The sequence below is a fragment of the Aplysia californica genome, unplaced genomic scaffold (assembly GCF_000002075.1).
Source record: "Aplysia californica isolate F4 #8 unplaced genomic scaffold, AplCal3.0 scaffold00206, whole genome shotgun sequence".
NCBI lineage: Eukaryota > Metazoa > Mollusca > Gastropoda > Aplysiida > Aplysiidae > Aplysia > Aplysia californica.
The window spans coordinates 788,984-800,701 of record NW_004797476.1 but is presented as its reverse complement, the minus strand read 5'-3'; the positions used below and the strand labels follow the sequence as shown (position 1 = coordinate 800,701).

At 36.9% G+C, this 11,718-nt stretch overlaps 1 protein-coding gene across 1 annotated transcript in view; it reads right to left on the bottom strand.

Moving 5' to 3' along the window:
• LOC101864146 (ceramide glucosyltransferase) overlaps positions 1 to 11,718 on the bottom strand; it is a gene marked incomplete in the record, with an annotated part of 21,259 nt that overhangs the window by 4,467 nt on the left and 5,074 nt on the right. The window contains 5 exon segments of the mRNA XM_005099228.3: positions 1,093 to 1,271; positions 2,021 to 2,133; positions 3,417 to 3,518; positions 3,948 to 4,050; positions 6,865 to 7,003. Of these exon segments, the coding sequence (XP_005099285.3) occupies positions 1,093 to 1,271; positions 2,021 to 2,133; positions 3,417 to 3,518; positions 3,948 to 4,050; positions 6,865 to 7,003 (636 nt within the window).

The window sequence follows — 11,718 nt, the reverse complement described above, 5'->3', positions numbered from 1 at the left end:
ATCCCTTTTCTTTAGTTTTAACTCTCTGAAAAATCTGCTTGCAAAGATATGACAAAGCAAAGTTACATATTGATTATATTATCATACTCAAAATAAAATTTAATAAAAAATAATAAAACTGCAATTATCAGCTTCAATTAAAAACATAATTATTTAAAAAATGTTCACACTTTAAAGGGGCTGAATTTACCTTTCTAAGATTGACCTTGGGTAAATGCATGAAACGAAACCTAATCTTGATAAACCTGCTTGACAGGTTAGGAGAATCATCAGTGATGACATGCCTTAGACGGCTGAAGGTCAAGTGGTACTTCAACATAATCAGAGAGACGTATACATGGTTCAAATATCAAATGACGTCATGAACGCTAGACAAGTATCACACCACTAGTTGATCTGTTAACAAAAAAATCAGCTGGAACAATCTACAAAGACAGTGAGTGCTCTTTGAACCAGTAAATACCTATCAGTTTTTCATGATTTAAAAAAAAATCAGAGACACCCTGAAAGTTGCAAGTCCATACACTAATATTCATTAGAACAACCCAGCTGTAATGAATGTTGTTCTGAAATGTAAAAACGGGAATGAACTGTGTTGCGAATGTTGCAATAACGATTATTTGATATTACGATCATTTCCTCTTCTTGACACGCCTCGTTTTGAATTTGGGATCTCATCGTAAAAGAAAAACAATGAACCAGTTTTCCGACAGGTAGGCGATGTATCAGGTTGTGTTTGGCTTGGTCTTCTTTACAAGTTTCAATCCTTTTATAATGTGATGCAATATGCAGCCATCAGACTGGCCATTCTATTCTGCTCCATCAAATTATAAAGAAAAAGTCAGGCATCTTTGATAACCATCATTTCTAATCCCACAGCCCTTCCATTTTATTTTCTTTCCTGAATATTTTTCAATACATTTTCTTGACTTCATCCACAGCAAAAAAAGTGAGAGTTTATTCGCATCTTCCCCTAAAAAAATGTTTAAAGTTAAAAGTGGGTTTTTCAAAGCTGTCATCACTTTAGAATGCCTAAAAAAAGAATGACAAACTGCTTTTCAGTAGGTAAGTAGAAACTAGAGGAATTCTCACCTGTCTAAAACTGCTTGAGCCAGTAAATAATCCTCAGCCAGGTACTTGCCAAAAGATGCCAAACCTCCAGCTTCTTCAATTATATCTTTTCGGAACAGCGTAGACATGCCAGAAGCACAGTTCATGCCCAAAAAGTTAGCAGTCAAGTACATCTTGCCATGGAACGTGCCAAAGTATATCTGGAAGTAAAGTAAATACATGAATATATGCCAGTTAATTCACCACAGAAATAACCAGTTGATAATACCATTTGAAGTTATCATAAACATACAGACTTGCACCCTTCTGCTGTGACTCACAAACACCTTTTGAAACAAAAAAAAAAGACATATACGATAATACAGCAATTATAAATTTGCTTTGAGAATTTTTATCAAATTTTTGTTTTTTGGTTCAACACCTTTCATGCCCATTAAAGAACTCATTTCTGTTTGGATTTTTTTTTTTACGTTGATTAAATGCACAAAAAACGTAAATTTTCAGTTACCACTGACTCTTAAGCAAAAGAAATAACTGATCTTTGGCGGCCATTTTCTCACTAATTTTACATCTGAACACAGGTGACCCCCACCTTCTTCCTTCGCAAATATCTCGACTTGTATTCAAGATAAATGGATATCTTTTTCAACCAAATAAAGACAAGTGAACAAGCTTTAAGATGATACCAATAACTCTACAAGCCCAAAAATCGACGAGAGCCTGATTCCACCACGCTGCCTCACAAATAAAGCATCCATCAAAAAAAAAAGACAGAACAGGAATGCGGATAACTGGATCAACTTAAAGACTTTAGAGCAAGTGGAGGTTCAATCATTCAATCAATGATGTTTTGTCTTCAGGTAGAATAGAAAATGACTACCTAATCTACCCATGAAACAACGGAGAAACCTAAAAACCAGACTTAAATGTATCTGTTAAATTCACTCACCTTTTCCATGTGAGAAACAAAGCCAGTCCGGTCACAGACGTAGGGCATTTGCTGTACAAGACCAACACCCTCAGTCATGTGCAGCGCCATGTCCGTCAGGGAATCCTCTTTCACTGGAAACAGAATTCATAAAAACGTATAATAATTTAAAAAATAAAAATAATAATAAGGGATGCCACTGGACTTTTGTAGAAAATAACTAAAGATTTTTTCGAGACTAAATTTTGAATGCGACGAAACAATAAATGCAACAAAACAGCATCATGTCAGTTCAACCCCCCCAAAAAAACACCAAAATAAAGTTCCCAACGGACAATGTCCAGAAAAACGGCAAAAACGGAAAAACGGCATCCCTGTAATGATAATAATAAATAGCATTTGAAGAGCGCATATCCCCACCCAACAACAAGCTCTATGCGTTTTACACACATTATATTATTACCCCAGCAGACCATAGAACGCTCAGAAACGTTCTTAGCTTCCCAGGAAGCATACAATGCACGTAGCTGATTAAGTGCTCAAAGACTAACAAACTGACAAGATCTTTCACTGTCTATAGCTGAGTCAGGAAAATTTGTGTAAAGTGTCTTTCCCAAAGACACGTCCGGCCCCCGACGGGATTCGAACCCACGACCGTAATGTATGGTTGCGAGTCCGAGAGCCTGACCACTAAGCCACATATCATAAAGAGCGAAACTAGGACATTCTGAAAGAAACCCACATGTGCCACTCATTCATTTACAAGAACAATTAGGAAGCCACAAATGCAGCTTCTAAGACACTTGACTTGACATAAAGGCTTTGAACATCTTGGTATCACCGGTAATATCTCAATTTCTTTTCAACATAAATAGGTATTTTCTTCACCAAAAGCAAGACAAATGAACAAGCTTTAAGATTATTTATACCAATAACTCCACATGACCAAAAATTAACGAGTACCTTATTCCACCATGTCGTGACAAAAACATCAAAAGAAAACAGGGTCAGGCCAGCATAAAATATAAATACAAAGAATCCTCCTTTGTGAAGTGTGCTGACAAAATAAGAGCTACTTGTCAGATTTGAGCCCTATGGAAATTAATACATCACGCATGTAAGTGAAGTTTTTACAATTTATAAGTATGAAATAATGAAAGAAATGTAACACTTAAAGAAAATGGCATCAATTGAAAATCTACAAATTTGACCCTAATGTCGATTTTTGGCTAATATCTGCATTTGTGGATTGCGAGAAGTAATTCATTTTGTCAGCACGCTTCACATTTGTTGAATTACTCTCTATAATTGTAACATTGTCTTCAAGCCATGATAAAATATCGATGAAATGTTTTTACATTTTACAGCAGTGCTTTCAACAACAAACACAGAAAAACTAGGGAGGGTGTGCACTCACTTTTGAGACTGCTGTCGGATACCAAGAACAGGTCATACTTGGCAGCTTCATAACCACGGATCATGTTGTTAATCTTTGGGTTTACTCCTACATTTTTCTTACCTGAAATTAGAAGAAGAAAAAAGCGTGAAAGAGTTAATGACAACTAAACATACTGATCATCCTAAACACAATAAATAGACCATACAGAAGCCACTTGTGAAAATTCAATTCTTGACACACTGAGCGCAAAAAACAAGCACAACAGAATGCTTTTTACATTAACTTGCACATAAAACAATGGTAAGTTTTGGTTAAAGTTTATGGCACTCACAACTGCATAAGGTCACATTAAGGTGAGATAAATATGAATGATTAAAAAGTCCCATAGTAAAGGAAAAGAGCTATACTCCAAATATGTAGCTGGCTTAATATGACTGTCTCAAACAAAAGACAATATTAATAATAATAATGATAATATTATTATGGATGTTCAGTAATAACAGCAGTCCAGTGAAAGTAAAAAGCACAAAAGTGTGCAGATGAACTCACCAATAAATATCTTTGCATCCACCTTTGGGTATTTCAGAATCAAACTTTGAGCAATCATGATAACAGAATCCAGTTCATCTTGAATGCAAAATAAAATTTCAAACTGCGAAAAAGAAAAAACAACAACACATGACTTTATGTCCAGCATATTATTATGGTAGAAGTATTACATTTTTACTATTAAAATTGCTACAGGAATACACACCTTCAAATGGAGAAAGAGACGCAAGTTAGAAAGAAATCTTTAACCCAGAATTGATGGCCTACGCTCATTAGGATGTTAAGAGGCCTGAGAGAGCGAGAAAAAGAGAGAGAAAGACAGAGAGACATGGGCTGAGGGGCAAAGACAAGTCCATCAAGCAGTTGGTCCCATATATCTTTCAAGGCATAACCTTTTATTTTTAACAGGTAACACATATATGCCACAGTTTGTCAAACCCAGAACCCAGGCAAATATTTGGCGTAAACAAGCTTGCTGCTGGCACTGGGGAGACGACAATTTCAAAACATGCTTCAAATCATGGACGCATCCATATTGCTTATATTTTTAAAATGTTACATTAACAATGACAATCTTTATTCATCTCGCACGGAGAAATTTGTGTTGGTCGTTTACAGTGGTAGAAGATGTTACAAAGCTTAGGTGCACGACACATGTGCACTCACGCATATGCACAAGACAGGACATTAGTAAATACATGTCTCGCGTGTTGAAACAACCCGCTCCGTAAAACATTCTCTCTCTCTTTAAAACCAAAAACTTGGAATTAAATACAATACAACACCAGCAAGCTGTTCAAAAGAATGTACTAACTAAGCCCAGAAAGCAAAATTTTTCAAGAGAGAAACAAAGTTTTATTATTTTAACTCTTACACCACCAGGGGTTTCTCTTCAACTGGACCGGACCCAATCTGTGACCTACTTTCTGATTCTGCCTACCATCTGACAAAAGAAAAATTTTGAGTCCGATTTTTAATATTAGCCACATGTATTATCATATATATATGAAAATAAAGGAGAAATAACTACCTATCTCAACATGTTGCAAAAAACAATCAATCTTCAGCCTGAGATTTCCGTTTCAATGGTAACAAAAATATATATATATATATATATGGGTCTGAAGCAGGAAGTGGCAAGCTGTGAAACATGGCTAAGGTCCAGTGTTGGGAGTAACACGAGCTGTCAAACATAGCTCGCGATAGTGAAAAAGTTAACAATTGCACCTACATTATGTATCTTTTTTTGCGGGCGCGCCGGGGGGGAGCATTTCAAATTTCAACTCAAACAAAATATTTATCGTTAAAATGTCATCACAATAATGCCCCATCATATCTGTCTGAGCTTTTAACACTGTATGTTCATCTCGCCAGTTGCGCTCATCCACAGACAGATGCAACAAAATTCAGAGCCCCTAGAAAGAAATAAAGATCTTTTGGTGAGAAAAGTTTCTCATTTTTTAATCCTTAACTGATTCTGTCCACTCAGCCGCTGACAGCGGCTCAGAGTTTTTCCGCTGCCTCCATTCGACCGCTGTGAGCGGCTCAACGAAATCCGAAACAAATGTGCACTTTTCAACTTAGTTCCTACTTTTTAAGTTGTCAAAAGGAAGTAGAACTTGTAAACTAACCTGACCTCAATCTCTGAGCGCCAATATCGATTGAAACTCTGTGAAATTCTTGCAAAATTTGTTGTTTTGTTGTCGCGATGTAGGCTAGATCTAAGGGTAAATAACACGGAGCCTGGTATAAGAAAAAGGCCCTTCAAAGAAAGATATTCAACTAAATTTGTGAAATTCTTGCATAAGTGTGTGCTAGGGTGATATCGCTACAATTTTGTGTTGATTCCTATGGATTATAAGGACTTGTAGAGCTGAGAAAATGCGGTATGTCGAAATTTTCGAAGACGAGTTGCGCAATTTTTTTTCCTTATTCGTTTTTGTCTGACAGAAAATTCAATACAAACAGATTATAGGTCATTGTTATTAATAAAAACAGATTCCTCTATTGATTCCCATCACTTTGGTATATGACAATACCTATTAGAGTAACTTATAGCTTCACAGTAATGCATTAAATAGATGCACCCCAGGTCTAAAACTGAACGAGGAAAAATAATTCTGTCCAGAGCCTGAAAAAATCATGGACGGAATCAGTTAAATCTGGAACCTCTTGCCCCAGGACCTCAGAGAAAGAACAAATCTTAACATCTATATGAGCGATTGCTAAAGACTCATTTGTTTAATTCTTAGTTGTAGTTTGTTAGAAAGTACCGATATGTATTGTTTTTATTGCTGTCATTGCCTGTATAAAGGTCGTGAAAGTTCCTCTTTATGTGGTTGAACTGGTTTTCTTGTCACTGTGAAATGTTTTATCTTGTGTGAATGAAGTGTTACGCTCATTGATCAAGTGTTTGACTTGCGTTCAGAGCTTATACATACTCGTATGGGGCATGGGATAGAGCGCTATATATTATAAATGCAATCTATAATTATTTAAATTATTATTATCATTATTTCTTGAGCATATATGAAACCAATGCCATAGATTAAGAAACTGCAATTTTTTTTCTAATGTTTCATAATTTTGGGCTAATACATCTGAACAGCTGGCCAACGCAATGTAACTACAGTTTATAAATACACAAAGGTAAGCCTTCAGCTGAAGGAAAGGCGGCGAGGCAGTCAATTTCTTATTACCACCATTTCTGTCATTCCCCTTAAAAACTCCTGTTGGCCTACCACTGAAACACAAACATATTGGATTCTTGATTATACGAAAAGCAGCTGTTGCTGATTAAAAGGGAAGAAAATCAATGGCAAACACTCGCAAAAACAGGTTTCTAACCCCAGCTTAAGACCACAAGCCTGGTAACAGTTGCAGTGGAGTCTATACAATAATTCAATAATATACTAACCTGGGGATATTTCATATTAAAGAACGTCTCTAAGTTGTCAAAAAGATGGGGGTCAACTCCAACCAAGGGCTTTATAATGGAGATCCCGGGCAGCTCCTCTGGGATGGCTGCAGTGAGTTTTTGTGAAAACTTCCATTTTCTGAAAACACAGAAGGGAAACATGAGAGCTCGAGAAGGTCCCTTGGCACAATATATAATATTATCAACAGCTGAATCTGACAGGCCAAAGCAGGAGAATTGCATTGAATTATCAGTTATATATCTATGTGGCAAAAAAACAATATAATACGAAAGTGACAGCACAAAAAAGAAAACAAAAATTGAAGAAAGTACAAATAAAAAAGATACACTCTCTTGTCTAATATATTCTAACCAAACCACATATCAAAATAATTCTATTTTTCATGTTTCATTCTATTAGAATGATTCTTTTTTAATTAATAAAAAATGAAAACAGGAAAATAACCATGGCCTTCACATTCACATCCTCCCTGTGTAATTAACTGAAAAAAATAAAAAAATAAATGTTTTTGCATTGTAAAATTGTTTTATATAAGGGAAAAACCCAGGTTTTTAAACTGGAACTGTAGACTAAACTGGAATTAGACTAAAAGTGGACTTTCAGACAAGCTTTAAGTGAAACTAATCAATTTATTTATACTAGTAGTTGAATTGCTAAATTAAAATTATTAAACCTATGAACTATTTACTCTTTTCTATCAATTGCTTAAATTCAAAGTCAAGATAGAGAAGAAAAAAAATTGAGAAAAAGAAGCAGGAAGAAAGTAACAACCACTAGCCTAACAAAAAACATACATGATAAGCGAAATTCCTGAAGAACCAACAAAAGGCGTACAGCATATATAAAAGCCTACCCTTTTTCTCATGGCCTTCAGCAAGAGAGATTACCATAGAAAATTTTTATGATATGGTATAAATTGTGAAATTTTAGCAACTTTGACAAAAAAAATTCCCTTTGCCACAACAATGACAACAATACCAGATCTGATGACTTTCTGAAGCAAAACAGAAAGTTATATTTATCCCCCTTATTAATCTCGGTCATGGCAACCTACTCCAATACTTCAATGTTGAGGTTAAATATTGATAATTAGACATGGTATAATAGGAGGCAAACAGGAACATCATTGCGAAATCGATCTTCCAACTCAGACGTTCCGCCCCCTCTAAGAACTTAACGTGATGACTCAAAACTTAAAAATTGCCACACAGCCAGTGTTCGAAGATTAAGAGTACAGAGGATATCTAACACCCGAGACTCAGATCTGTTCCGCCAACTTAAAAAGTGTGATCATCATTAATCACTGATCAGTATGTCTGTGTGCGTCAATACTTTTGTGGACACCAGGTTCTCATATCATTGACTTTGATGCAAATATAATATACTGAACTGTTTGTGACTGGTGGTATCATGTCATGTTTGGTGTGAAAAGATATTTTAAATGTAAACGATTAAAGATATAGCCTCTAAACAGAAAATGGGTAATTTCAAGGGGACACAGAAAAGAATCTAAGTATCAGTCATGTATAATATAAGGAAAAGGCTAGCCGTACTTAAAGAAGGCTAGACAGCTGGGCTAGCCGTACTTAATAATGATGGCTAGACTGACAAATAGCCCCCCCCCAAAAAAAAATAGGCCTACTGAATTGTACATTGACATACATTTTTTGGTTTGCAATACCTAAAGTGTATTTGAGATGAAGCCAAAAAGTGTCTTACTTATAGTGCATGTGTTTTCAACCTGAATAATTACTAATGAGACCTGTGTACTCAACAAGTTTCTCAATCTAATAGAAGAGCCTAAAATAAGTTAGGTAAAAGTACTAAGACTGATGTCTGGGCTATAATTTGGGCAACGTGATAAAACAAAAGTCGCATAAACTTCAAAATCATGTTTCAAAATTGAATCAAAACATACAATTTTTGGTGGAAACGCTTGACCCGGAAGTCATCATTGTATAACTTTATCTAAATATGGATATGTGGATTGGAATAACATCTTCTAAGCTAGTAATTATAGGTGGGTTCTCGAGCCGTTGGGGGGGGCGGCTTGCCGTAGCAAAGTCACTTTAGCCGAGCCCCGAGCCGCTGCCAACGGCTCGGCGTAGCAAATGAATTAATAATGATGGCTGAATTGTAAAAAAATGTTTAGTTTGCAATACAGTCAAACCTGTGTAAGACGGCCACCCATTGTCAAGGAGAAAAGTGGCCGTACGGTATAAAACAGGTGGCCGTCTTAGGCAGGACTGATCAAGACGAAGAAAACAAACCATTTCCTTCTGAAGTCCCAATCGACAGTTGTTGTTTTTGTTGTTGTTGCTGTTGATTTGTATTTTGTTTGTTATTTCTATTTTGTTGCTGATTTTGCGCAAGGGTGACAAAAACTCGAAATGTATCAGACGAGGAAGACCGAGTGCCGTGTTAAAACAAACACATGGTTCGCCCCCACTTAGACTTAGAGAACAAGCGACGCTTCTGTCACAAGTTCATGTTGACGTCCATTGTTACTTTGTTACAGACTTGGTATACAGTGACCACTCATCTCACTTACGATTTGCGTATGAGCCCTGGGTGGGGCCTATGGGTTATGAGGGATCACACGCTTACCTCACCAGCAGCTGAAAATTGGTAGCCTACCTATTGGGCAACAGAGGGAGGGGCCTACGCAACATGATCAGTTGGAGGGACTACCTAACAACAACGACAAGTGATTGAATTATGACGGCTTGCCCACAACGCCAGGGGCCAAAGCATGATTTATGACAAAACGTAATGGAGTCACTAAGGTGGCCGTCTTAGACAAGTGTTATTGCTTAGTGTGATAGGGGTTGTGTGTAAAAATATGGTGGCCGCGGCCGCGTTGGACAGGTGCCCGTTTTACACAGTTAAATTATATAGAAAAAACGCAAGGGGAGAAATGGAAAGTGGCCGTTTGTGCAGGTGGCCGTCAGGGCAGGTTCGACTGTACTTTTATTGTATTTAAGACGAAACCAAAAGGTGCCTTACTGACATGCACATGTATTTTTAAACCTGAATAATTACTAGATCTAATGAGACTTCAACAGGTTTCGGTCAATAGGGCCTAACCTAGATTTAAGTACGGCTAGCCACTTCGATAATATAATGCAGCAGAACCTCGCCCCATAAATCAGATTTTAGAGGACAGGGTGATATCAAATTGATACAACATGATACCAATAATCTGAAGCCTACTATTTTTTAATCATAACAGTACAGCCTAAAGACAATGGACTGGGCCACAGGTTAAAAAGATCACGACCATCTTTAAAATCTCTCTTCTAATCAAAACGAATTAGTAACCAAACAAATTACAGGGGCTCATCCCTATCACTGGTTGTGAAGGCAGGAAGGTTTCAGTTTCATCAGAGTATAAAAGTAAAGGCCACCTCTATTCGGACTCGAGTCCGAATATAATTTTTATCTATTCAGACTCGACTCCGAATATGGGTTTTATCTATTCGAACTCCAGTCCAAAATTTTTTATTTATTTATTTGGACTCAGCTTCTAAGTGAGTTATGTGAGTGCAAGGAGGTTACATGATATAACTGTCATCAGGGGATTTTACGTAAAACCAAAATTAGAACTAGACTGTTTAATTGTGTCAAAAGTCAAAAGACTGCACTCTCATTAGATCTACCTAAAGGCAGTGTCTAAGTACACAGTAACCGATCACTCAGGGTCTTTCCACCACCACTACAGCATCATCATTACTTCCACCACCATTTGTCTTTCCCCATGTTTAATTTGAGTTTGTTGTGTTACAGTTTTTCTGTAATAATTTTTTTTTAAATCACATCGCACAAACCCAACAGCCGTGGTCTTTTCTCAACACCTCTTCCCCCAGCAAGCCGAGAGTGTGTGACCGCTACACGCAGTCTCATTGGTCGACATAATTAACTTTGCCCACAGCAAGGCCAGCTCAGCTTAGTCGTTCTGTTTATACTAATAATGCAGGGAGGTCCAATAGATCTAGTAACTGGATATTAAAGCTCACGTCTTGACTGTTATCATTATAATCGAAAAAATGTTCGTAAATGCTGGAAATATTTAGGAACAAAACAAGGATCGGAAGTCGGAACGGACATCATGCTGGACTCACTTCAGAGCCCAAATATAATTTTTGTCTATAGTCACAACGAAAAGTAAAAGTAAAAGTAACCTGATCAGGATCAGTGCATAGTATGTCAGGGCGCTAGGGTTGTAGACTAAAATCAAGAACTTAAGTATCAATCAAACAGACAAGACAAGTAGTGTCATCATTTTCATTGCTCTACCAACAGTTAATCGACGATGTTCTTTTGCTAAATAAGAGGTAGGCCAAAATTGTGCTTCAGGTAAAAATACAGTAGGCCTATTACAGTTTAAAATATGTTCTATACAATCGTCACATTTCACTGGTGTACTCCCCCTAACCCAAATAGGGGGCGGCGACCTTCTATAAAAAAGGAGACTAAAGCTCATAATAAAAGGAAGCTTTTACTTACTTAAATTCTCTACCAACTGACTCAAAGAATGAGTCTCTAGTAGGCTAGGCCTAAAAGAAGCCTCTAGCTCTCGGTCTTTCATTCTGCAGTGTGTAATTAGCTCATCAAAAGATTTTAACATTGGTACGTCTGTACTTTTTACTTTCCCTCCCGTCTCACACTGCTACCAGTTGTCCATTTTCTACTAAATATTGATGCCCTGAACACCAAATATCAACTTCATTTCCGTCGCAAATTAATAGATTTTGAAATATTTCATTGTTCTTAATCATACTATATTACACTAGATCACTAGACTACTAGACCTAGAACGGGGGGGGGGGGGG